The 25550-nt window shown below is 36.6% G+C and overlaps 1 protein-coding gene across 1 annotated transcript; it reads left to right on the top strand.

Annotated features, from left to right (window-relative positions):
• The first annotated feature begins 6810 nt into the window (after positions 1 to 6810).
• Positions 6811 to 13233, top strand: LOC109160489. The gene is made up of 7 exons (XM_019308775.1): positions 6811 to 6844; positions 9243 to 9371; positions 9639 to 9667; positions 10324 to 11128; positions 11231 to 12111; positions 12244 to 13039; positions 13106 to 13233. The coding sequence occupies exons 1-7, from the start codon at positions 6811 to 6813 to the stop codon at positions 13231 to 13233; spliced, it is 2802 nt and encodes a 933-aa protein (XP_019164320.1).
• Positions 13234 to 25550: the final 12317 nt, after the last annotated feature.

Genomic DNA, 25550 nt, shown 5'->3' with positions numbered 1-25550 from the left:
GATTACTCACGAAAAACGTGAAAAATCATCAACACACACCAGAATGTATTTCTTACCTCCAAACTCTCTGTTTGAGTTGGACCAATGAGATCCATGTGGATCAGTTCTAGATAGTGACTCGTGCTTATGGTCTGTTGTGCTGGATAAGATGATTTGGTCTGTTTCCTAGCTTAGCAGGCACCACAGATGGTTGACTCGATTTTCATCTTGGGTAAACCACGTGCACACTCTATCTTCACCAGTTTATCAAGTAGTCTATAACTTAGATGCCCCAGTTTTTGATGTCATAGCTCAGCTTCATCTATGTTGGACCTGCAACAAAAAATATTGTTTGTTAGAATGTAGCAATTGTCGGTTGACCTTTTACCTTCCATAACGCATTGATTCGCTTTGTCCAGGACACTACAGTTATTTTTGGTGAAGCATACATTCCAGTTTTGGTCGCAGAGTTGGCTTATGCTTATGAGATTTGCGTGAAAACCACTGACTAGTAATACTTTTTCTAGCTTTGGTAGGCCAACTACATTTAGAGTGCCTATGCCAATGACTTGTCCTTTAATACCATCACCAAAGGTAACTTCACATTTGCTTGCATTCACATTACTTAGAAATTTGGCATTTCCTGTCATGTGACGGGAATACCCGCTGTCAAAATACCACTTCTCTTCTCTTCTTGCACTTTTAGAGTGGAACGAGACAAAAGAAATATAGTCAGTTTTTTAACCCAAATTTGTTTTGTAAAAGGTCGAATGTTCTTGTGCTTGAACTTCTCAATTCTTTGATCCTTGTAGAAGTAGTAGCATTCGGGTCTGGTATGGCCACGCAACCTGCAATAATGACATACGTGGTTATAGAGTTTGTAAAATTGCTTATTTGACCTTACTATACCACTGTTTTGTCTCGCTGAGCTGGATTCAGGGATGTCCACTAGATCAGGGCCGGATGCTTTGACGAATACCGTTTTATCTTTTGAAGTAGCCCCGGTGAAACCCAGACCAAACTTTGCAGACGTCTTTCTTCCGGAATCAAGGATTTGGTCAAATGTTGAAGTGGTATCCATCATTTGGATTTGTCTTTTGAAGGTGCTTAGCTCCTGCTTCAGGGTCTGTACCTCCTGATTCAGTCTCTCTTCTCGATCAGACGCATCTTTAAGAAGTAAATCCCTATCGGCTACTTGATTTTGGTACACTTTACTAGCATTCACTACAATTCCTATCTCACTAGTCAATTTGCGATTTTCTTTTCTTAGGGCTTCCCATTTGGGATACAATTTATTAAACTCAACTTAAAAAGATAAAGCCTGTAAATCTAAATCTTCCGCGGAGACATATTCACCTCCCTCCGAATCAGCTACGCCTCCAAGTTCCGAATACGCTGCAACACGTGCAGTGAAAGCAACAAAGTTACCGGAAATTTCTTCTACGTCAGATCCAATTGGGTCAGCTTCAAGTTCATCGTCACTCCAGGTAATGGCTGACATAGACTTTTTTTGTGTGTCTAAGATAGGTGGGACACTAGGCTTGTACATGACCAAAACCCTCGCACTCATAGCATTTGATTCCTTTATTGTTAGATTTCTCTTTGGACTGCCCTGGACGTGTGACAGACGACTTGAAATTTGACGAGCCTGTCTTAGGACCATCTTTGGATGGCGTTAATCCCCTTTGTGGATTCTTGTTGCGTGAATTTTTTGAAACCTGTTTAAAAATTTTAGAAAATTGTTTAGTAAAAAAAACAACTGTATCATCACATGATTCGTCTGTAACAGACACAACATTATTTTCTTCAGCGGCAAAAGCTACGTTTTTTTGTTTTTTCGTGTGATCAGTTAGAATTTTCATTTCGTAGGTCCGAAGGTTTCCCATTAGCTGAGTAACAGTTTTGTTTTCCCAGCCGTCATGTTCTTGGATGGCTATGACTTTCATCCCGAACCTTGGTGGTAAAGATCTCAAATTTTGTTTTTTAACAATTTTTGATTGAGGGAAGGGTTCACCAAGGACCACGCACAATTCGCCAGTTCTTGCACGCGTGTGTGAAAGTTCGTGATGGTTTCATCCTCACTCATCCAAAGTTCTTCAAAGTCGGACTGCACCAGTTGCAACTTCGATTGTTTCACAGACGTCGTGCCTTCGTAAGTTGACTCAAGGGCTTCCCACGCACCTTTAGCTAAATCATAACCTGCAACTATAGAAAATTGACTTTCATGCATAAGAAGTAAATAGTATCTAGTGCTTTATCGTTGTTTCCAGCGTTAGTTATTTCAGTTTGGGTCCATTCAGTTTCAGGTTTAGATTCTTGTGTCCCGTCAGCACTAGTACTGGCTTTAGCCGGATGAGTCCAACCCGTCACAACAGAACGCCACACAGCGTCTCCTTGTGCTTTTAGATGGGTTCGTGTGCGTGCTTTCCAATAACCATAGTTGTTGCCTGTTAACTGGGGAAGAACCTTAACGCGATCCATTCTGAAACACTCAACAACCCGCGAGATTGAGTACATTAACAGAATAAAACAAAATAAAAAAAGCCGCTGAAAGCTTGAGTTCAAGAAGCACGGAATAGCCAGATCGACAGACTAATAAATTAAGTCTCCAGGCTCTGATACCAATTGAAATTACACCGTGGATCTTGAATGCAAGATGTAACTTAGAATTCTACTTGATTTTATATTAAATAATAATCATGTCCATTAATTAGATTATTTATCAATTATAAATAACGAAAATTAAAAGTATAAAATAAATCAAGTACACAAGTAAATTGTTACGCAGTTCAGAGCGCTTCTCCTACGTCTGCGGGGCAACCTACGTCTGCCCAATCCACTATAGATGTTCACCAAGGAGAGTTAAAGAGGTAAGTACAAATGGCTATCAGCCGTTACTACCACAATCCTTCCTAACACCTACTCAGGACTGAACCGTGCATGCCATAACAATATTCAAGTGAAGCTTCAGCTGACCCAGGTACAGATTGTGTAGCTCATATTAAAGCCCTTAAGAAATAATATAATGAAAGCAAATTAATATAATAGCTTTGTGTAGAATTTCCTTTCTCTCGATTTAGCAATACTCAAAATGTGTAGCTTTCCATAATGGGATGACTTCTTTTTATAATAATAATTAATCCACCCAAGTGATCCATAATAATAGCATCCCATAATCTTCAATGAACCATAGCTACACATTTGATTTGAAAGCCTCATATTACACGCTCTGCTGACTTCCTATTCTTTAAACCACCTAGGGGTGTTTAATCGGTTAACCGAACTTTTTAAACCTTTAACCGTTAACTGAACCGAAGTTTGTGTTACCGAATTAATCTAACCGATTTTTTTTTGGTTAATCGGTCGGTTAACCGATTAACCGAGCTTTTTAAAGCTAAAATTTAAAATCTTAAAAATCACCTAAAATAATAAATCTAATTAAAATAAAATACATATCATAATAAATTCATCCCTAACTTCAAATCTTCAATAAAAAATCCAAAGTCTAAACATCCATAGTCCATTATATATTTATATTAGTATTACACAATTACTATATATATATATATATATATATATATATATATATATATATTAAAAACTTCGGTTAACCGTTCGGTTAACTCGGTTAACCGACTTTTCGAACCGAATTAACCGTTAATCGAAATTTTGAAATTTCTTTAACCATTAACCGAACCGAAAAATTCAGTTAAAAACGGTTAACCGAACTTTGTCGGTTCGATCGGTTAACTGAAAATTCTCCGAAATTTGCACACCCCTAAAACCACCAATAAATGATAGCTATTCAAAATCAAACTATATGATAGGAAATAGTCCAAAGAGTTTTTTTAGTCTAGTTAAAATCTAATTAATTTCAAACAAAATAAATTAGGCGAACAAGGTTCTAATGTGTACTAAATTTGTACACTTACCGAACTGAACAATGATGTGTCGGAAATCAATCGATTTTCCTCTGTTTCTTCGGTGTACACCGGCGGCTTTGGTTGGAATCTAAAGGCTAGTTTTTTCCATGCTACTCCTACGACTTGATCTGAGATTGGTGTGAAGGTGTAATAGTGCATTAAATATTTTTCATATATATATATATATATATATATATATATATATATATATATATATATATATATATATATATAGGGAAGGGATCATGTGCATTTGTGGCTTCCCGTGCGGTTGTGCGGTAGATTAATGTGCGTGAGTTATATACTTAATGTGCGTGAGTCGCGTGCTTAATGTGCCTGAGATTTGTACTTAATGTGCGTGAGTTTTGTACTTAATGTGCCTGAGTATTGTGCTTAATATACGTGAAGTTTGTGCTTAATGTGCGTGACTTGAGTTCAGAATTAAAAGCTATATATTGAACTATCAACTTCAAATTTTAAGGATGTTAACTCATTTATGCACGCACAGGTTGCCTTTCTAAAACTTGATTGACAAAAAGCATTAATATCAGCTGCTCAGGTCTGCTCCATAATGCCTTGTAGCTTTTTTTTTTTTTTTTTCCCCTCATAAACTATCGAAATTAACAGAGATCAGCACTCAACATGGAAGCATAACAGAAAGAGAAGGTGGGTGAAGCTTTTCTGATTGTGTGAATGGATGGATATATGTAAACGCACATATGGATGTTCTGATTTAAAAACAAGACAAAATGCAGCAGTGGATGCGCATAATTTTCACAGTAGTGGATGAAGATCATACTCACGCACATTAAGCACACAACTCATGCACCTTAGGCTCAAGACTCACACACCTTAAGTACAAAACTCACGCACATTAACATTACACACACACGCACATTAAGTGCAAATCTCTGGCACATTAAGCACAATACTCACGCACATTGAGTACAAACCACACTCACATTTATATATATATTTGGGAGTTGCCAATTGCGCCTTAAAAATGGTACCCCTTATTAATCATTGATCTCAAGTCATGTAGTTGATATTTTTTGATCTAACATTTAGTTTTATTTTTGTTATCAAATGCCTTCAATTTTTAAGTGAATTACAACTTTACCATTCTATAGCTCACTTTTTTTTTTTCTTTCTTTCTTCTAGACAAAAATTCTTTTCACTCTCCCTTCCACTTTTTCTTTCTTTTCTTTCCTGTTTTTGTCCAGCTCCACGTGGCTATTACAGTGTTACCATTTTCCTCTTCATTTTTCCTTTTTTATTATTTGTTTTCTCTCTCCAAAATTGAACCCAAACCTATACATTTATTCTTCCTCCTTTCTATTCTTTTCCCTCTTTTTGTAGTGACCTCTCCCATGTGGGAGGTCATGAGATCGAGACTTAGTGGAGGCGTTGTTGGCTCTGTGTGATTCATTAGGTTGAAAAGGTATGTTTGAACAGATACTACAATATAGTAGATCAGAGTCAATAGCATTCAAAAAAAAAAAAAATCTTTTAACTCCTAAGAGAGTAACTTTATGTATATTTTTAACTACAAAAAAACTTAAATACATAATTTCAGCACTGGATTACGAACCTGCAATAACATATTGGCTATGACACTGGAAGACATTATTATTAATATTATTTCTAAATATTATGATCAATCAGAAATTAGTTGTATGTATTTCTAACAGTATTTTTATGCCTTGCAACTCAACCTCTACATTCAAAATCACCTACATTTATTCAAAGAAGTTTATTCAACTTCCTGTGTCTGTTCTCATAGTTGAATAATTTCTCATAGAAAGCATGTCAATTGAATCATCAAATTTTCTATGTCATGCGTTGATAGGCATATTTTACACTCATATTTTAGGTACATTTTTATAATAATTTTGCATTGATTATTTAATATTATCTAATAATTAGTTCTTTTTATATATAACATATAATATATAATACATAATATATAATATATAATATTTAATATATATAATATTTAATATATAAGAATACATACTAATGTATTACGTATTAGTATATATGTTTATGCATTATATATATATATATATATATATATATATATATATATATATATATATATATATATATATATATATATAGAAAAGCGCTCATATGTGGTCATGTTATTAGGTGTGGTCGTGTGGTCGTATCTGTGTCGTTGAATCAGTTTAATCTAACGGTAGTGGTAATTCTGAGAATTTTCGCGCGTTTTGCTAAGTGGGGTGTTATGGTAATTACAGTGGTCATTTATAGCGGGCGGGTTCCAGAATACACCAACAGTGTTGACAACATACACCAATAGTGTAATAAAACACACCACAGTGAAACACACCAACGGTGTATTCCCGTGTTATGGTAATTACAATGGCCATTTATAGCGGCCAGCTTCCAGAATACACCAACAGTGTTGACAACATGCACCAATAGTGTAATAAAACACACAAACATGTGATTTCTCCTATTCCGGTGTTGTATGACGAGTTTACCCTTGCAGTTCGCTGGGTAGGAGAATGTGCGTGAAAATACTGAAAAAATCTTGATTAATATGATTCATTGGATCTATGTAATCTAATGGCCTATAATTGACCATATGACCACACCTAACAACATGACCACATGTGATCACTCCTCTCTCTCTCTCTATATATATATATATATATATATATATATATATATATATATATATATATATATATATATATATATATATATATATATATATATATATATATATATATATATATATTATTTAAATAAATTTAGTAGTCCAAATAAAACTTATCATACATGGAAACCAATTGAAATTGACTATTTCCCTTCATTATGCAGGTGCGGAGAATTATTCATCAACCAAATTTTGCGCGAGAGTATTGGGGAAGACTATTACATGAGGCACAAAAATAGGAGGATAAGTGGTAGAGGTTCATTAGGTTTAATTTAGAAAGTGTATAAATAGTATAAGTGTTTTATTGTAAAATGTTCATTATTCTCCTCTCGATTATTCTGTAAAGTTATTATCAATGTCCATTCGTTGCTAATTTCTTTAGCTTGGTTTAGTGAATTGAAGCCCCGGAATTGATTATGCTGTAAGATTATTTATTTATTTTATTATATAATTTTTATGCATTTGGGTATTAAATATTCTTCTAACCTATTTGATATAATTCTTTGCTATATTAGATAATGTTGTGCTACAAATTATTCTAATATTCAGTAGCAACTGAGGTTAATTATTGACGGCTTAGTGATAATTGATTTCAGGAAGAATATTTTCCTAAATTAAATGCAACCACTTGTGCTTGTGTTATTTAGTTTGTCGGTTTTCCTAGTTCCTATTGCTGCTATTAAATTAAATCTATAGCGCTTGTCTTAGGTTATTTAGTAGTTAGGGGTAATTAAACCGCGTGTGCTTTAGTTACCTACAACTAAGGGAAAACGGAAATGAAATAATTTCACGACAAATATTCAATTGCATATTAATTACTTTATTAATCAATGATCAGTGTTAAATTCCGGTGGTGGATCTTTACTAACCAAGGTTTTCTATTATAAGTGTTTCAATCTATTATTTTCATTGCTTTATTCGTTCAATTAAATTTCTTGTTTATTTAAATTCTCTTTTATTTTATCTTTATTCTCGATATATTCCAAACCCCCTACCTTTAATTTGAGCACAAAAGTTAAACTAGTTACTCCTCGTGGGATCGATCCTTACTCCCGCTACTACGTTTGTACGGTTTTAATTTGGGAGCCTACGACAGCTCGCCAAATTTTGGCGCCGTTGCCGGGGAGATTTTCTTGTTTATTTAATTATTTATTTGTTTTTCTCGTTAATTTGTCCCATAAAATTTTTTTTAAAAAAAATCTTTTCTTTCGTTACTTTTGCATAAATGCTGCAATATATTTTCTTTTCTTTTTTTATGCCTATAACTCGATCTGCTAATAAAAAAATCTTGTCGTACTATCCGGAAATTGAAAGAACTATACACAGGTGGAGGAAACAAGCTTTGAGAAAATTGGAGTTCAGTGATCTGGCTACCAATTCTGCCAATTCTGATTTAGAAGAGGAACCCATGGCTCAAAATCGAACTTTAAAAGAGCTTGGAGCTCCAAATTTGGATCAGCAACCTTTATGCATTACTTTTCCTGCTCTGGATGCTAATGTACAATTTGAACTGAAATCTGGATTAATTCATCTTTTGCCTTCTTTTCATGGACTTGCAGGTGAAGATCCTCTCAAGCACTTAAAGGAATTCCATGTGGTGTGTTCGAGTATGAAACCCACAGGGGTTACTGAAGAACAAATCAAGTTGAGAGCCTTTCCCTTTTCGTTGAAAGATTTAGCGAAGGATTGGCTATACTATCTACCTTCTGGGAGCATCACCACATGGAATAACCTGAAGACAACGTTCCTTGAAAAATATTTCCCAGCTTCAAGGGCGGCCAACATTAGAAAGGAAATATGTGGTATAAGGCAAAACAATGGAGAGTCCCTGTATGAATATTGGGAGCGTTTCAAGAAACTATGTGCAAGTTGCCCACACCATCAAATTAGTGATCAATTACTCATTCAATACTTTTATGGAGGACTTTTTCCAATGGATAGAAGCATGATTGATGCCGCAAGCGGTGGTGCTTTAGTTGACAAGACACCAGACGCTGCAAGAACTCTAATTGCAAACATGGCTGCAAATTCTCAACAGTTTGGCAATAGAATAGTCCAACTGTCTAAGCAAGTGAATGAGGTAAATATTTCTGCTCTTGAACAACAAATTTCTGGTTTAACTACTCTTGTCCGTCAATTAGCAGTAGGCAATATGCAAACTGTAAAAGCATGTGGAATTTGCTCGGTAGTTGGGCATCAAACTGATGCCTGCCCAACTCTTCAAGAAGAACCTATTGAACAAGTTAACATGGCTGGAGGTTTTCCTGGACAACCTCAAGGTAAGTATGATCCGTTCTCCAATACATATAATCCTGGATGGAGGGATCACCCAAACCTTAGCTATGGGAACTCACAAGGGAACCAGTTTGTTCAGAATCGTTCCAATTTTCAGCAGTACAGACAACCATTTCCTTCAAGACAACAACCAACCCAAAGCTCTAGCTCAAGTATGAATCTAGAAGATATTGTTAAATCTCTTGCTACTAACACTTTGCAGTTTCAACAAGAAACACAAATATTCCGTCAAGAAACAAAGGTTAGTATTCAAGAAACAAATGCTAGTATTCAAAACTTGGAAAGACAAATGGGCCAACTAGCAACTACGGTTAGTCGGTTGGAAGCACAGAGTTCTGGAAAACTACCCTCTCAAACAGTGGTTAATCCAAGAGAAAATGCAAGTGCAATTGTGTTGAGGAGTGGTAAGGAAATTGAAGGCCCTGCGATTGCTACCCCATCAGTGAATCAAGAAAAAGAGGGAACTAGCAACAATGAAAATTCTCAAGGTAAGTCTCCCAATCTTTCGAATTATGAACCAGTTCCCCCATTCCCTCAAGCTTTGTCAGAATCTATAAAAGGAACGAAAGATGAAGAGTTATATGAAACTTTCAAAAATTGTGAAGTGAATATTCCATTACTTGATGCAATAAAACAAGTTCCTAGATATGCTAAATTCTTAAAGGAGTTGTGTACAACAAAAATGACACAAAAGTAAAAAAAAAAAAAGGTGAGAAAGTGCTAATGGGTAAGAATGTTTCTGCTGTAATTCAAAGCAAGCTTCCTGAAAAATGCAAGGATCCAGGTATGTTTACTATTCCTTGTATGATAGGCGATACTAAACTTGAGAAAGCCATGCTAGACTTAGGAGCATCTATTAATGTTATGCCATATTCTGTGTATGCTTCTTTGAAACTTGGACCTTTGAATGAAACTAGTGTAGTTATCCAGTTGGCTGATAGGTCTAATGCATACCCCAAGGGTGTAATTGAAGATGTATTGTTGCAAGTTAATAATTTAATCTTCCCTACTGATTTCTATGTGCTAGATATGGAAAATAATGATCATTCTGCACCTATTCTGTTAGGAAGACCATTTTTAAAAACTGCAAAAACAAAAATTGATATTCACATTGGTACACTTACTATGGAATTTGATGGTAATGTTGTTACATTCAATATTTATGATGCTATGAAATACCCTGGGGGTGATAACTCTGCTTATTCTGTTGATATTATTGATTCATTGGTTGAAGAAGTTTTTGAATTTAATGGTGAAGATAAATTAGAAGTTGTTATTTGTGAACACCTTGAAAAAGGAAATAATGAGTTTTCTCTGAGTGCCAATTTACATGAAGTTATTGCATCATTGAATCATTGTCCTAAATTGCACCAACAAAATAATGTTTCTTATATGGCTTTACCTGTCTCTATCAAAAAATTGTTACCATCTGTCGTGCAGGCACCTATCCCTGAGTTGAAGCCTCTTCCCAACCATCTTAAATATGCTTTCTTAGGAGAAAATAAAACATTGCCAGTCATAATTTCAACTAAACTCTCTGCAATAGAAGAGGAAAAACTTGTCCAAGTGCTAAAAGAACACAAAACTGCCATTGGGTGGACAATTGCAGATATCAAAGGGATAAGTCCATCCACTTGCATGCACCGAATTCTTCTAGAGGAAGGAGCAAAACCATCTCGTCAACCACAAAGAAGGCTAAACCCGCCCATGATGGAAGTAGTCATGGAAGAGGTCCTCAAACTCCTTGGAGCTGGGATAATCTATCCTATTTCAGACAGCAAATGGGTTAGCCCAACTCAAGTGGTTCCTAAGAAAACATGGATTACAGTTGTCAGAAATCAAAATAATGAACTTGTCCCCACTCGTATTCAAAATGGGTGGCGAGTTTGTATAGACTATAGGAAGTTGAATGCTGTTACAAGAAAAGATCACTTCCCTTTACCGTTTATTGACCAAATGCTAGAAAGGTTGGCCGGTCGCTCTTATTTTTGTTTTCTTGATGGCTATTCAGGTTATTTCCAGATTCCAATCGCTCCGGAAGACCAGGAAAAGACGACTTTTACATGTCCCTTCGGCACTTTTGCATATCGACGCATGCCGTTTGGCCTCTGTAATGCCCCGGGTACCTTTCAGAGGTGTATGGTTAGCATATTTTCTGATTATGTTGGGCATATGATTGAAGTTTTCATGGATGATTTTACAGTTTATGGCGACTCTTTTGACTCCTGCTTACATAACCTCTCACTTATTTTGAAAAGATGCATAGAGAGTAATCTTGTGTTAAATTCTGAAAAATGTCATTTTATGGTTAATCAAGGTAATGTTTTGGGGCATGTTATTTCATCTAGTGGGATTGAGGTTGATAAAGCCAAAGTTGATATTATAGAGTCTCTGCCGTATCCTACTAATGTGCGGGAAGTCCGCTCTTTTCTTGGACATGCAGGTTTTTACCGAAGGTTTATCAAAGACTTCTCGAAAATAGCACTACCTTTATGCAAATTGTTGCAGAAAGAGACATCCTTTGAGTTTGACAAAGACTGTAAGGGAGCATTTGACGAATTGAAGGAGTTGTTGACGTCTGCGCCGATCATTCAGCCACCTAACTGGAACTACCCATTTGAGATTATGTGTGATGCAAGTGATCACGCAGTAGGGGCTGTGTTGGGCCAAAAGATCGGGAAATCGTCCCATGTGATTTATTATGCTTCTAGGACTTTAAATGATGCTCAGAAAAATTATTCTACTATAGAAAAGGAACTTTTAGCCATTATTTTTGCTTTAGAAAAATTTAGGTCCTATCTACTTGGTACCAAAGTTATCGTTTATTCTGATCATGCAGCTCTTCGCTACTTGATGAAAAAGCAGGAAGTCAAACCAAGATTGATAAGATGGATACTCCTCTTAAGTGAGTTTGATGTGGAGATCAAAGATAAGAAGGGGTCAGAGAATCTTGTGGCCGATCATTTGAGTCGGTTGGTACACATTGAACTTGAACCTCTGCTGCAAGAAGCATTCCCTGATGAGCACTTATTGGCTGCGACTGTGGTTTTACCTTGGTATGCTAACGTAGTCAACTTTTTGGTTGCCAACAAGTTTCCTCATAATTCGTCTAAAGCCCAAAAAGATAAAATCAGGAGTAATGCCAAGTACTATGTATGGGATGAACCGTACCTCTGGAAACATTGTGCTGACCAAGTGGTAAGGCGGTGTGTACCTGATAGCGAAATTGCCTCAATCCTTGCCTTTTGTCATTCTTATGCTTGTGGCGGCCACTTTGGTGCTAAGAGAACAGCAAGGAAAGTGTTGGAGTCTGGGTTTTATTGGCCAACTTTATTTAAAGATTCATACTCATTTTGCAAGTGTTGTGATGCTTGCCAAAAGTCAGGTAATTTATCCCGGAGAAATGAAATGCCACAAACTCCGGTCCTATTTTGTGAGGTCTTTGATGTTTGGGGTATTGATTTTATGGGCCCATTTCCTGTCTCTTTTGGTTTTGTCTATATTTTACTTGCTGTTGATTATGTTTCGAAGTGGGTAGAAGCTAGAGCTACCAGGGCTGATGACTCTAAAGCTGTTGCAGATTTTATCAAATCTAACATCTTTTCCAGGTTTGGCATTCCAAGAGCTATAATAAGTGATCAGGGTACTCACTTTTGTAATCGCACCATCGAAGCATTGCTTAAGAAGTACCATGTCACCCATAAGGTGTCAACCGCCTACCATCCACAGACTAATGGGCAGGCAGAGGTGTCCAACCGAGAGGTGAAGTCAATCCTTGAGAAAACAGTCAACCCAAACAGAAAGGATTGGAGTTTGCGATTAAATGATGCATTGTGGGCGTATAGAACCGCATACAAAACACCTATTAGTATGTCCCCTTATCGCATTGTGTTTGGGAAAGCTTGTCACCTTCCCGTTGAGTTGGAGCACAGAGCCTATTGGGCTGTCAAGAGCTTTAATATGAACATTGATGAAAGTGGCCTACACCGGAAGTTGCAACTTTCTGAGTTGGAGGAGATTCGCAAGGAGGCCTACGAGAATTCAAGAATCTACAAAGAAAAGACAAAATCATTCCATGACAAGATGCTTTTGAGAAAGGAATTTTCAATTGGACAAAAAGTCCTCCTCTTCCAGTCACGTCTTCGGCTATTCCCAGGTAAGTTACGTTCTCGTTGGGTTGGTCCATTTATTATCACTAATATTTTTCTTTATGGGGCGATAGAGATTCAAAGTTTACAGACTTCAAAGATATTCAAGGTTAATGGCCATCGGCTTAAACCTTACCATGAAGGGGCTCAAGTTGAATATATTGCCGACATACTTCTTGAAGATCCCAGCTATTTTGAATAATATGAACAACTAGAAGGGGAGTTTGTTCTATTATTTTATTTAATATATATAATATTTAATATATAAGAATACATACTAATGTATTACGTATTAGTATATATGTTTATGCATTATATATATATATATATAATATATATATATATATATATATATATATATATATATATATATATATATTATTTAAATAAATTTAGTAGTCCAAATAAAACTTATCATACATGCAAACCAATTGAAATTGACTATTTCCCTTCATTATGCAGGTGCGGAGAATTATTCATCAACCAAATTTTGCGCGAGAGTATTGGGGAAGACTATTACATGAGGCACAAAAATAGGAGGATAAGTGGTAGAGGTTCATTAGGTTTAATTTAGAAAGTGTATAAATAGTATAAGTGTTTTATTGTAAAATGTTCATTCTTCCCCTCTCGATTATTCTGTAAAGTTATTATCAATGTCCATTCGTTGCTAATTTCTTTAGCTTGGTTTAGTGAATTGAATCCCCGGAATTGATTATGCTGTAAGATTATTTATTTGTTTTATTATATAATTTTTATGCATTTGGATATTAAATATTCTTCTAACCTATTTGATATAATTCTTTGCTATATTAGATAATGTTGTGCTACAAATTATTCTAATATTCAGTAGCAACTGAGGTTAATTATTGACGGCTTAGTGATAATTGATTTCAGGAAGAATATTTTCCTAAATTAAATGCAACCACTTGTGCTTGTGTTATTTAGTTTTTCGGTTTTCCTAGTTCCTATTGCTGCTATTAAATTAAATCTATAGCGCTTGTCTTAGGTTATTTAGTAGTTAGGGGTAATTAACCGCGTGTGCTTTAGTTACCTACAACTAAGGGAAAACGGAAATGAAATAATTTCACGACAAATATTCAATTGCATATTAATTACTTTATTAATCAATGATCAGTGTTAAATTCCGGTGGTGGATCTTTACTAACCAAGGTTTTCTATTATAAGTGTTTCAATCTATTATTTTCATTGCTTTATTCGTTCAATTAAATTTCTTATTTATTTAAATTCTCTTTTATTTTATCTTTATTCTCGATATATTCCAAACCCCCTACCTTTAATTTGAGCACAAAAGTTAAACTAGTTACTCCTCGTGGGATCAATCCTTACTCCCGCTACTACGTTTGTAAGGTTTTAATTTGGGAGCCTACGACAGCTCGCCATGTGTTCTGGTTCAGACAAGTGAGTAGTGCATTAAGTTTAATATATTGGTCAGCATCAAAGGAGAAGCTGAGGTAGAAAACTTTGTAAAGGAGTTGAAAAAAAGACAGAAATGTTTGTTGCTATAAGATTCAAATTTAGAGTTCGATGATGCAACATTAAGACCAAGGAAAGTGTGCTCCCGCTATTTGAAGAGAATTGAAGGTTTGGGAAAATGATGAGTTCTTCTTCCTCCATTTCCCCTGCAAGCTTTAGACGAAATTGATTGTTCTCTTTTAGACCTAAATAATTGATCATTGTCTAATGCAATGTATACGATATTTTTTTATTAATAATATAATAATATACTATTAATGTTTAATTTGTTATTATCTTGTTCATAATTATAATTATATCATGTTGATTATTAAAATTTTTATATATTATACCATTTAAAAATTAAAAAACATTAATTTATCGTTGAACATGATGTTTCGCGCAAAACGCGTGCCTGCAACTAGTGTGTATATATATATATATATATATATATATATATATATGTATGTGTGTGTGTACAGAAATCTTGTAGAGTATCTAGTTTGCTAGAAAACCTTTGTAGATACTTCTAATTTTAAATAAAATTTGTCTATGCAATGATTTTAATTTATTTATTTTTTTCATATAAAAACTGCTTGTACATTCTTACGTTTTAAAAAAATAAATTATACCTAAGATGTTTATGTGGTGACTAGTTTTTTACGCGCATTGCGCGATTGGGATAATGCCAAATGTTTTTTTTAAATAAGTATTTTAAAGTATATCAAAACAAGATTATATTAGAATTGTTCATGCATAGATAATTGAATGTTGAATTTGCGTATTTAAATTGGTAATTCTAAGTTTACAAATGCAAGATAATATAGTCAAGATTGATTATAATTGTCAATAAAATAATTGTATGGGTATGGTTAAAACCAAATACGGGACATAAGGGAGAGCAAATAAAAATTAAAGCATAAAATATTAAATATATACTAATATTGTTTGAGAAGATTTCGGCAGTAGGATTTGTGGTTAGAGTTCTATTAAGACTTTAATATTAAAATTTGATTAATGTTGTAGTTATAATTCTATATTAGACTTTAATATTAGAATTAGACTAACCGTCATTTTTTCTACTCAATGTTAAAAATTAAAATTTGAATAATCTGAACTATTCATTTGATTTAATAATTTGACGATCATTTTTTCTACCCAATGTTTATAATTAAATAAATATTTGAAAGTATATAAATGCAAGATTATATATGAGAAGTTCAACATAAGTAATTTAATGTCTAATTTGTTTATTTAAATATGTAATACATAGTATATGAATACAATGTAATATATGAGATTCATTATAATTGTTACTAAACTTTTTTTTTTTTAAATAGTAACCAAGTATTTTTGTTGCAAAGGGTTCTAATATATTTAATGAATGCACATATATACAAGATCAATGAATGAATCAACGGTACCAGTCCTTTAGGTGTTTTGCTCAGTGTTCATTTAGTTCAACCATTATTGTTGAATAAATTATTATAGATAAATAAATTCCTAATTTAAAGAATTTAGATGTAGTAAAAATTTAAAATTTTAAAATTATAATGTAACCCAAAGATATTGGACGATTGGTAAATATGATATAACCCAAAGATCAAAATGCAAAAGAAAGTGTTTTGGTTATTCAACAGTTTGAAGCAACAATTTGTTCCAAACCACTGAAAATACAAACATTGTAATTTACAATATTTTCACTTAACGTTTTTTTAGAATGACTTTCCCAAAACACATCTATATTTTTAAAAAATTTATTATTAAAACAATTATTATTATTATTATTATTATTATTATTATTATTATTATTATTATTATTGTTATTGTTATTATTATTATTATTATTGTTATTATTATTATTATTATTATTATTATTATACCCTTAGGTCATTTTAAATATTAATTTAAACACTTCAATTTGTTGTGTGATTTGAATACTCTCTTTATCAACAAATCTCTCAAGTAGTTAATAAAATTGGTTTTATTAATTTAAATTTTTTCATTGTATTCATAAAATACTTGGTAAATAAATATATAGCATTATTTTGTATTATAACTTCGATATTTAATTAAAAAATATTGCACAAAAAAGATAATAGACAATGTCGTGAATATAATCAATTGATGAATTTGAATGTAAAGAATTTTTACATTGGAGAAAAAATAAAGACAATATAACTAATGAAATTATTTCTCTTAATTAATTTATTGATAATGAATATTTTTTTTTAATAAAGACATTGTAGGGACAATGTAGCGAATATAATCAATTGATGAATTTGAATTTTTAATGTAAAGATTTTTTATATTGGAGAAAAATAAAGACAATATAACTAATGAAATTATTTCTCTTATTTAATTTATTGATAATGAATAATTTTTTTTGAATAAAGGCATTGTAGACACATAATTCTAAATTAAAGAAATGCATATGTACTATTTTTTGTTGTAGCTACTAAATTATGATTTAATTTTTAATTTAATAAGAGTAAAATAGAGTACTAATTATGCCAACTTTGATTGTGATGTGGTTCGAACCTAAGACCTTTCTTATTGAATTCAATGAGTAAGTTAACGGTGAACTAACAGAAATTAACGGAAAAGATAATATTTAACGGAAAGTTAACGGATAATCATATTCATTAAGAATAAATTAAAAAATCTCAAGGAAAAATTAAAATATGATCAATCTGAGCCATTCATTTTATTAAATAATTTGACCGCTATTTTTCTACCCATTATAGGCCTAACTCTCTTGGGCTGTTATTAGTCCATCATTATGCTATGGACCTGTGTCCAGCATGCATTCTGGACACGGGTAACAGTGCCGTTAGTGGCACTGTTATCTTTCACCTTTTTTTTTTTTATTATTATTATAATCTCAGACCGTTTCGTTATAAAAGTATATGTTCATAATTGTAAGTTCATAATGTCAGAACTCTATGTTCATAATTCCATAACTGTACATTCATACTTCCATAACTGTACATTCATAATTCCGTAACTGTACATTCATAATTCAATAACTGTAACTTCATAATTTTCGAAGCTCTATGTTCACAATTTTAGAGCTCTATGTTCATAATTTTATCACTATATGTTCATATTGTAAGTTCATAATGTCAGAGCCCTGTGGTCATAATTCCATAACTGTACATTCATAATTGCATAATTGTACATTCATAATTTCGTAACTGTACATTCATAATTCAATAATTGTAAAATCATAATTTTCGAAGCTCCATGTTCACAATTTTAGAGCTCTATGTTCATAATTTTATCATTAACTGTTCATAATTGTAAGTTCATAATGTCAGAGCTCTGTGTTCATAATTTTATAACTTACAATCATAATTCCGTAACTGTACATTCATAATTCCATAACTGTACATTCATAATCTCATAACTGTACATTCATAATGGCACAAATGAATAACGCCGTTAACGGCGAGACAAAATCAAAATTTTTATTTTTAACTGGAATGACGCATTTTCCCTGAAAACGACGTCGTTTTAGACTCATGTCCACAGTGCATTGTAGACACTGGTCCAGGGCATAATTTGCGGTTATTAGTATAGTAGATATTTTTGAAATCAACGGAAAGTGTTTGGTTTGATATTTTTGAAATCAACGGAAAGTGTTTGGTTTTTGTGATGTTCCTTTAATTTTTATGTTGTCAAAACAGGAGGGAAAATATATGCTTCAATTTTAAATTATGATTATGATGTTCCTTTTTATGTTGTCAAAGCAGGAGGAAAAATAAACACTTTTTGGCATTTATCATTTTAGAGTTTAGATCTAGTCATTGTCATTCTATTTCAATTTTTACAAATTTTGACCCTTTCTCACCGCGCCAATTCTCTCCGGGGAACACATTGTCCGTAGAAGGTTGAAGATGCAACACGAGGACTTCTTAAAGAGTCACCCATCCTAGTACTACTCTCGTCCAAGCACGTTTAACATTGAACTTCGGAGTTCTGATGGGATCCGGTATATTAGTACTAGTATGATCACATTCGTCATGCGCGCAAAATGTACTTCACCTCTTATCACCGCGCCAATTCTCTCCCATCTCCCCGGGGAATACATTTCCCGTAGTAAAAAAAGAAACAAAAAAGACCACCTACAATCACAAATTGTCACAACATCTGGGATTTCCACCAATGCAGGAGTTTAGATACACAGCACGACACTTGGAAGTTTCTGTAAGCATTGAAAATTTGAATAATATTGTTGGACCGTGATGGATATTTAATTCTTAAATTAATTACTTTAATTAAGTTAATTGGACTAATATTTATTTAATTGGGTTAATTAAATGGCCCATTAAATAATTAATTGGTTTAATTACTTAATTAAATGTAATTGAATGTTGGATTGTTTGGCCTAAGTTGGTAGAATATTTAATTAAATCGGACTAGGCTGCTTGGATTAATTGGGTTGCATATAGCGGGTTTGACTTGGTCTTAGCCCACTAAAATTATATGTGGATTATATAATTTTGAGGAATTTGGATATTTGATATTATTTGAAAATTTAATGAAATCATGAACCTGGACACAATGGTGTCCCGATACATTCCTTAATTTAATTAAAGAAATTAAATTAAATAAGGAATTAAGAGTTGGTTGGAGATTTTCTCTCACCCTCACCACTATAAATAGTGGTTTCATTTTCAAGAATTGGAGCTCTGAAAATCTGCATATCGAAGCTCTGCCGAAATCTCGCCGGGATATCGTCTGGAACACGCCCGCAGTTATATATATACTGCATATATTGCGCTGAGGAATACGCCACTTGAACACCGGAAGCCCTTCTTTGAAGATCAAGCTGCATATTAGCCCTTCATTGAAGAACAAGCTACATAACTCCGGAGGCCCTTCAGCAAGGAACTACTTCCAGTTCGGCATACTCCCGAACTCGGCATACTTCCAGTTCGGCATACTCCCGAACTCGGCATACTTCCAGTTCGGCATACTCCCGAACTTGGCATACTTCCAGTTCAATATACTTTGAACTAGGCACACTTCCAATTCGGCATATTCCGGATTCGGCATACTTCCAACAAAGAACTACTTCAAGTTCAGCATACTCTGAACTCGGCACACTTCCAATTTGGCATATTCCAAATTTGGCACACATCTAATAGGCATACTTCTAGTAGAGAATCAGAGGACTTCTCATATACAGAGATTGTACCCCTTCCCGTTTGATATATACTTGATACTACTTGTAACCGATACTTTGAATTTTGAATATATACAATTCAAGTTTTTCGCGTTTACATATTTTGGCACGCCTAGTGGGACAGCTCTGCCTCTCATCTCTCTACTACTATACCTCTACATGCGCATCAAATGGCATCGAACAATCCCATGTTCAGGAGGACCTATGCCCAAGCTACCAAGTCCAAGTCTACGCCTGTAGCTAGCCCTGGCACAACCCAGAAAACGCAAGGTCCGCTGACAAGGAACCGCGCAAAGGATTTGGGGGTCCAAGTGCCTGAACCTCAGTCCATGGCACGACGTGTGGTTCGAAGGCTCGACAAGGCCCCTGCTGCCTCAAAGGCAATTTCTTTTGCTGGAAGTCCACCCTCTCTCAAGGGAGCTACCGATGGTGGTAGTCCAACTTCTATGCAAGGGAATGCTAGTAGCGGGAGCACTTCCCCCGTAACTCCGCCACATTCATTATGGAAGGCTGCACCTGAGTGGTCGCATGTCTACAATGTCATGCCTGCCATGGCGACAAACACGGAGTCTATGGAGGAGCAATTAGCTAGAATTGCTAAGTCTCTGGAAGGAATGGCTGTCACTCTCCAAAATCAAGAGAAACGGCTTAACACCCTCGATAATAGGGTAGGAAGTATCATGGAGGAGCAAGGAAGCCGTGCTCCAGGAAAGCAACCTGAAGGGAAAGAAGAGGTTGGTCAGCAATCACCACCACCTCATGTTAGCCATGTGGTAGGAGAAGCTGCTTCCCACTTACCTGCAACTGAGAAAACTATTCCAGTTACCGAAGGCATGATACCGGTGGATCAGTTGAAGGACTACATAATGGGGGCCATCAAAGGCAAGTTGGATGGAGGCCAACCTTCATATTCCTATGCTAAGCCCTACACACAAAGAATCGAGGAGTTGAAAATGCCCTACGGCTATCAACCTCCTAAGTTCCAGCAATTCGATGGCAAAGGAAATCCCCGACAGCACATTGCCCACTTTGTGGAGACATGCAATGATGCAGGGACTTATGGCGATCTGTTGGTAAAGCAGTTTGTCCGTTCGTTAAAGGGAACTGCGTTTGATTGGTACACTGACCTTGCACCCGGCTGCATTGATAGCTGGCATGATATGGAACGTGAGTTCTTAACTCGTTTCTATAGCACAAGGAGAACAGTCAGCTTCTTGGAACTCACCACTACTCGCCAATGGAAGGGTGAACGCGCCGGTACCTACATCGAAAGGTGGAGGGAACTATGCCTGAATTGCAAAGAAAGAATATCTCAAAGTTCTGCAATTGAGATGTGCATCCAAGGAATGCACTTTGAACTCTCCTATATCCTACAAGGGATTAAGCCAAAGTCCTTTGAGGAGTTATCCAGTCGTGCTCACGACATGGAATTGAGCATCGAAGCCAGCGGAGGGCTCAATATATTGAACTTGCCTAGCTCCTCCAATGCACCTGGAAAACAAGAAGTTAAAAAGTGGAACAAACCTTTTCCAAAGCAGGAAAAGAAAGAAGTGATGAATGTGAAGGCTACTCCTATGACAGTCTTCACTAAGGCAACTGAAAGGCCTAGGCCAAGACCATTTTCTGGCCCGTCAAGGGGTGGTAGAAGGCTAACAATTGAAGAAAGGCAGGAGAAGACTTATCCTTTCATGGATTCCGATGTATCTCCCATGTTTGATGAGCTACTCAAACTTAGACTCATTGAGCTGCCAGAAATGAAACGTCCTGAGGAAGCTTCAAGGGTGGATGATCCACACTATTGCAAGTATCATCGTCTTCTTGGTCATCCGATTGAGAAGTGTTTTATCTTCAAAGATAAAGTCATGGCACTGGGCAGGGATGGGAAAATTGAGCTTGCCGATGCCAAAGCGAGCTCAAATCAAATCTCGATTACACCCGGACGGTTCGCTCCGCTGTGTACTGAAAAGGAAGATGGGAAACAACGGAAGCGTCCACTCCCCTTCATTGTTAAGCACGCTGTCGGTCAAAGTTCAGAACCGCAGCGGAATGATAACGCATCCGAAGGTAAATGGGTGATTGTCACTCATAGAAAGAAGAAATTCGAGCCTGTGAAGCATCAAAAGCACATAGTGAAAAGTTGGGTTGAGAAAACCTCAAAAAGTACCCATGCCCGCAAATCAAAGACGAAGGGCCATGTCAAACAGCCACGTGCACCAATTCCTTTGGCTCAATATATGCCAAAGGGATTTGATCTGCAAGGGACAGGCACTTCTAGCTCTTGCTTAAATACAAATGACAAGCTAGAAGATGGAGGTGAATGTTCATCTCCTAAACATATCGAGGATGAGGAAGTGCTAATGCATAAGGCTACTTCCTACTCCACGGAAATTACCTTCAAGGATGAAGACTTGTTACTTGGAGGCACGCCACACAATCGCCCATTGTTTGTTGAAGGCTACACCCGTGGGCAAAAACTCAAAAGAATTATGGTTGATCAAGGCTTAGCTGTCAACATCCTATCCCTCCGAGCTGTGAAGGACCTTGGTATATCTACAGATGAGCTTGCCCAAAGTCGTCTAATGATACAAGGTTTCAACCAGGGAGGGCAAAGAGCAATCGGCATCATCAGACTTGACTTAAGAATTGGGAGCCTAAGTTCAGGTGTCCTCTGCCATGTCATAGATGCGAGGACATCTTATAACTTGTTACTTGGAAGGCCGTGGATACATGAAAATGGGGTGGTACCCTCGTCTTGGCATCAATGCCTTATGTTTGAAAGGAACGACATAGTTGAAAAGGTTGTCGCCGATGAAAGCCCTTTCACAGAGGCTGAGTCTTACTTTGCGGATGCAAAGTTCTACATTAAAAGGAAAGTTATTGTTGAAGATATTGAGGAAAGCAATGACGATCCACCTTCCCAATCAAAGTCAAAGGGAAAACAAGTTGTAGAGGGAGATCAACACAACACAAAACTCATCTTCCCGCTTGCAAGGATTGATACACTCAAAACAAATGCAGCAAAATCATCTGAAGAGAAATGTGGTGATAAAGTGGGCCAAATATTCCCCGCCAAACGTACCGAGGGTTTCGACCCTAACGCTTATAAGCTTCTAGCCAAGGCTGGCTATAACCCCAACGAGCCACAGAAGCTGGGAAAGCTTATCCCAGAAGCCGGTGGTAAAGGCAAGGCAAGTCACCAAGAACCTCAAACGCGCAAAGGGTTGGGCTATGTTCCCCCTAAACCAGTGCTAATTCTTATAAACAAGGCTGCAAGTAATTGTATCTCCACGGAGGGAAGCGAGTATGACCCAAACCTCACTCCTACCAATGATAATGGGCAAGACAAAAGGAAGTCAGTCTTCGACCGAATCGGTAAGGCGGACTCTCGACGCTCAGTCTTTGATAGACTGGGGTCAAGTCCTAAAGCCCTAAAGAGAAAGTCAATGCATGATCGACTTGGAGCTGTCCAAGTTATTAAAGACAGTGCCGATGTTCCTGTTGAAGTGGAACCTCCCAAAAGGCTTAGAAGCATGATTCCTTCTCGTATGAGACGAGAAACATATATTCATGTTACATGCGGTGAAGTATTGAAAGTCCAACCGAAGACCATTGTACACACTCGAGTACATAAAGAGGAAAATGAGGAAAGCGTAGGCTCAAGTGATGACGTACCACCAACCACTCAGGGAGAGGTGGCATCGTCGTTCCATATCACTTTGTGTGATGAGACCCCGATTGAGGGGGAAGATGCAGAAGATGCACCCCATGAGTTAGAAGAAGGGGTACGAGCCGCGGTGGACGAATTAAAAGAAGTTGATCTAGGAACGCCTGAAAATCCTCGTCCTATCTTCATTAGCGCACTCCTATCTGATGAAGACGAAGAAATCTATGTCACATTGCTGAAAGAATATATTGATGTCTTTGCATGGACATACAAGGAGATGCCAGGGTTAGACCCAAAGGTAGCTGTGCACCGCTTAGCGGTGAAGAAGGGGTGTCGCCCGGTTAAGCAAGCTCAACGACGCTTCCGCCCCGAGCTCATTCCCTCGATTGAAACAGAAGTTAATAAGCTTATTGAGGCTGGCTTCATTCGTGAAGTTAAATATCCAACCTGGATATCCAGTATTGTGCCTGTGCGCAAGAAGAACGGCCAGATCCGCGTCTGCGTAGATTTTCGGGACCTCAATGTGGCATGCCCGAAAGACGACTTCCCGCTTCCTATCACGGAGTTAATGATAGATGCCGTGACTGGGCATGAGATCCTGTCATTCATGGATGGTTCCTCCGGTTACAATCAAATCCGCATGGCGCCGGAAGATGAAGACTTAACTGCATTCCGAACGCCAAAAGGCATCTACTGCTATAAAGTGATGCCCTTTGGTTTGAAAAATGCAGGTGCTACATACCAAAGGGCTATGCAGACAATATTTGATGATATGCTCCATAAAATGGTCGAATGCTACGTAGACGACCTGGTTGTGAAGTCGAAATTGCGCACAAATCACTTGGTGCATTTAAGGCAAGTCTTCGACCGCCTACGGAAGTTTCAACTGAAAATGAACCCCCTGAAATGTGCTTTTGGGGTTGCTGCTGGAAAGTTCCTCGGGTTTACTGTTCGACACAGGGGCATCGAGATCGAGCAAGCAAAAATTGATGCCATAATAAAGATGCCTGAGCCGAGAAACCTTCATGAGCTTAAAAGCTTACAAGGGAAGTTGGCTTACATCCGAAGGTTCATATCAAACCTAGCGGGAAGATGTCAACCTTTTAGTCGATTGATGAAAAAGGGCATTCCATTCATATGGGATGAGGCATGCAAGAACGCATTTGAGAGTATCAAGTCATACTTGATGAAGCCGCCTGTGTTAACTGCTCCCGTTCACGGTCGCCCGCTGATCCTTTATATCTCCGCCTAGGATTGTTCTGTAGGCGCCTTGCTTGCTCAGGAAAATGACAAAGGGAAGGAGAATGCTCTCTACTATCTCAGCAGAATGATGACCCCGAACGAGTTAAAGTACTCCCCAATTGAAAAGCTATGTTTGGCACTTGTGTTCTCTATCAAAAAACTTAAGCACTACTTTGAGGCTCATACAATCCGGCTTGTTTCCAAAGCGAACCCGGTGAAATATGTTATGGCGAAGGTCGTTCTCTCCGACCGCCTCGCAAGGTGGTACTTATTGTTTCAACAGTTCGAAATTGTATATGTGCCGCAAAAGTCTGTCAAGGGGCAAGCCTTGGCCGATTTCCTAGCAGACCACCCAATACCTGCTGAATGGGAGTTGTCTGACGATTTGCCAGATGAAGATGTGCTTATCATTGAAGTCCTACCCCCATGGAAGATGTACTTTGATGGAGCTTCGCATAGAGAAGGGGCAGGTGCTGGAGTTGTCTTCGTCACTCCAGAAGGCGAGGTGTTGCCATATTCATTCACCTTGACCGAGCAATGTTCAAACAACGTTGCTGAGTATCAAGCATTGATACTTGGGCTCGAAATAGCGGCTGACATGAAGCAACTAAGAATTAACATTTATGGAGATTCAAAGTTGATCATAAACCAAGTGTTGGGTCTATATGAAGTGAAAAAGGCGGAGTTAGTCCCATATAACAACCATGCCAAGATACTCATGCAATGGTTGGGGGACGTCACAATTGAACATGTACCGAGGAAAGAAAACAAGCAAGCTGACGCCTTAGCCGCATTGGCTTCAACTATTGCTCATCCTGCAGCCCGAATACAAGTATGTCAAAGGTGGGTGGTTCCACCAATCTTTAACGAAGACGGCTCAGTTGATGAAACCGTTGAACTCCCTACTGCCTCAGTGTATGATATAGGCAAAGACGACTGGAGGCAACCG

Source organism: Ipomoea nil, unplaced genomic scaffold, assembly GCF_001879475.1.
Source record: "Ipomoea nil cultivar Tokyo-kokei standard unplaced genomic scaffold, Asagao_1.1 scaffold2848, whole genome shotgun sequence".
NCBI lineage: Eukaryota > Viridiplantae > Streptophyta > Magnoliopsida > Solanales > Convolvulaceae > Ipomoea > Ipomoea nil.
The sequence above is the reverse complement of the archived record's forward strand: the minus strand, read 5'-3'. Positions and strand labels throughout refer to the sequence as shown.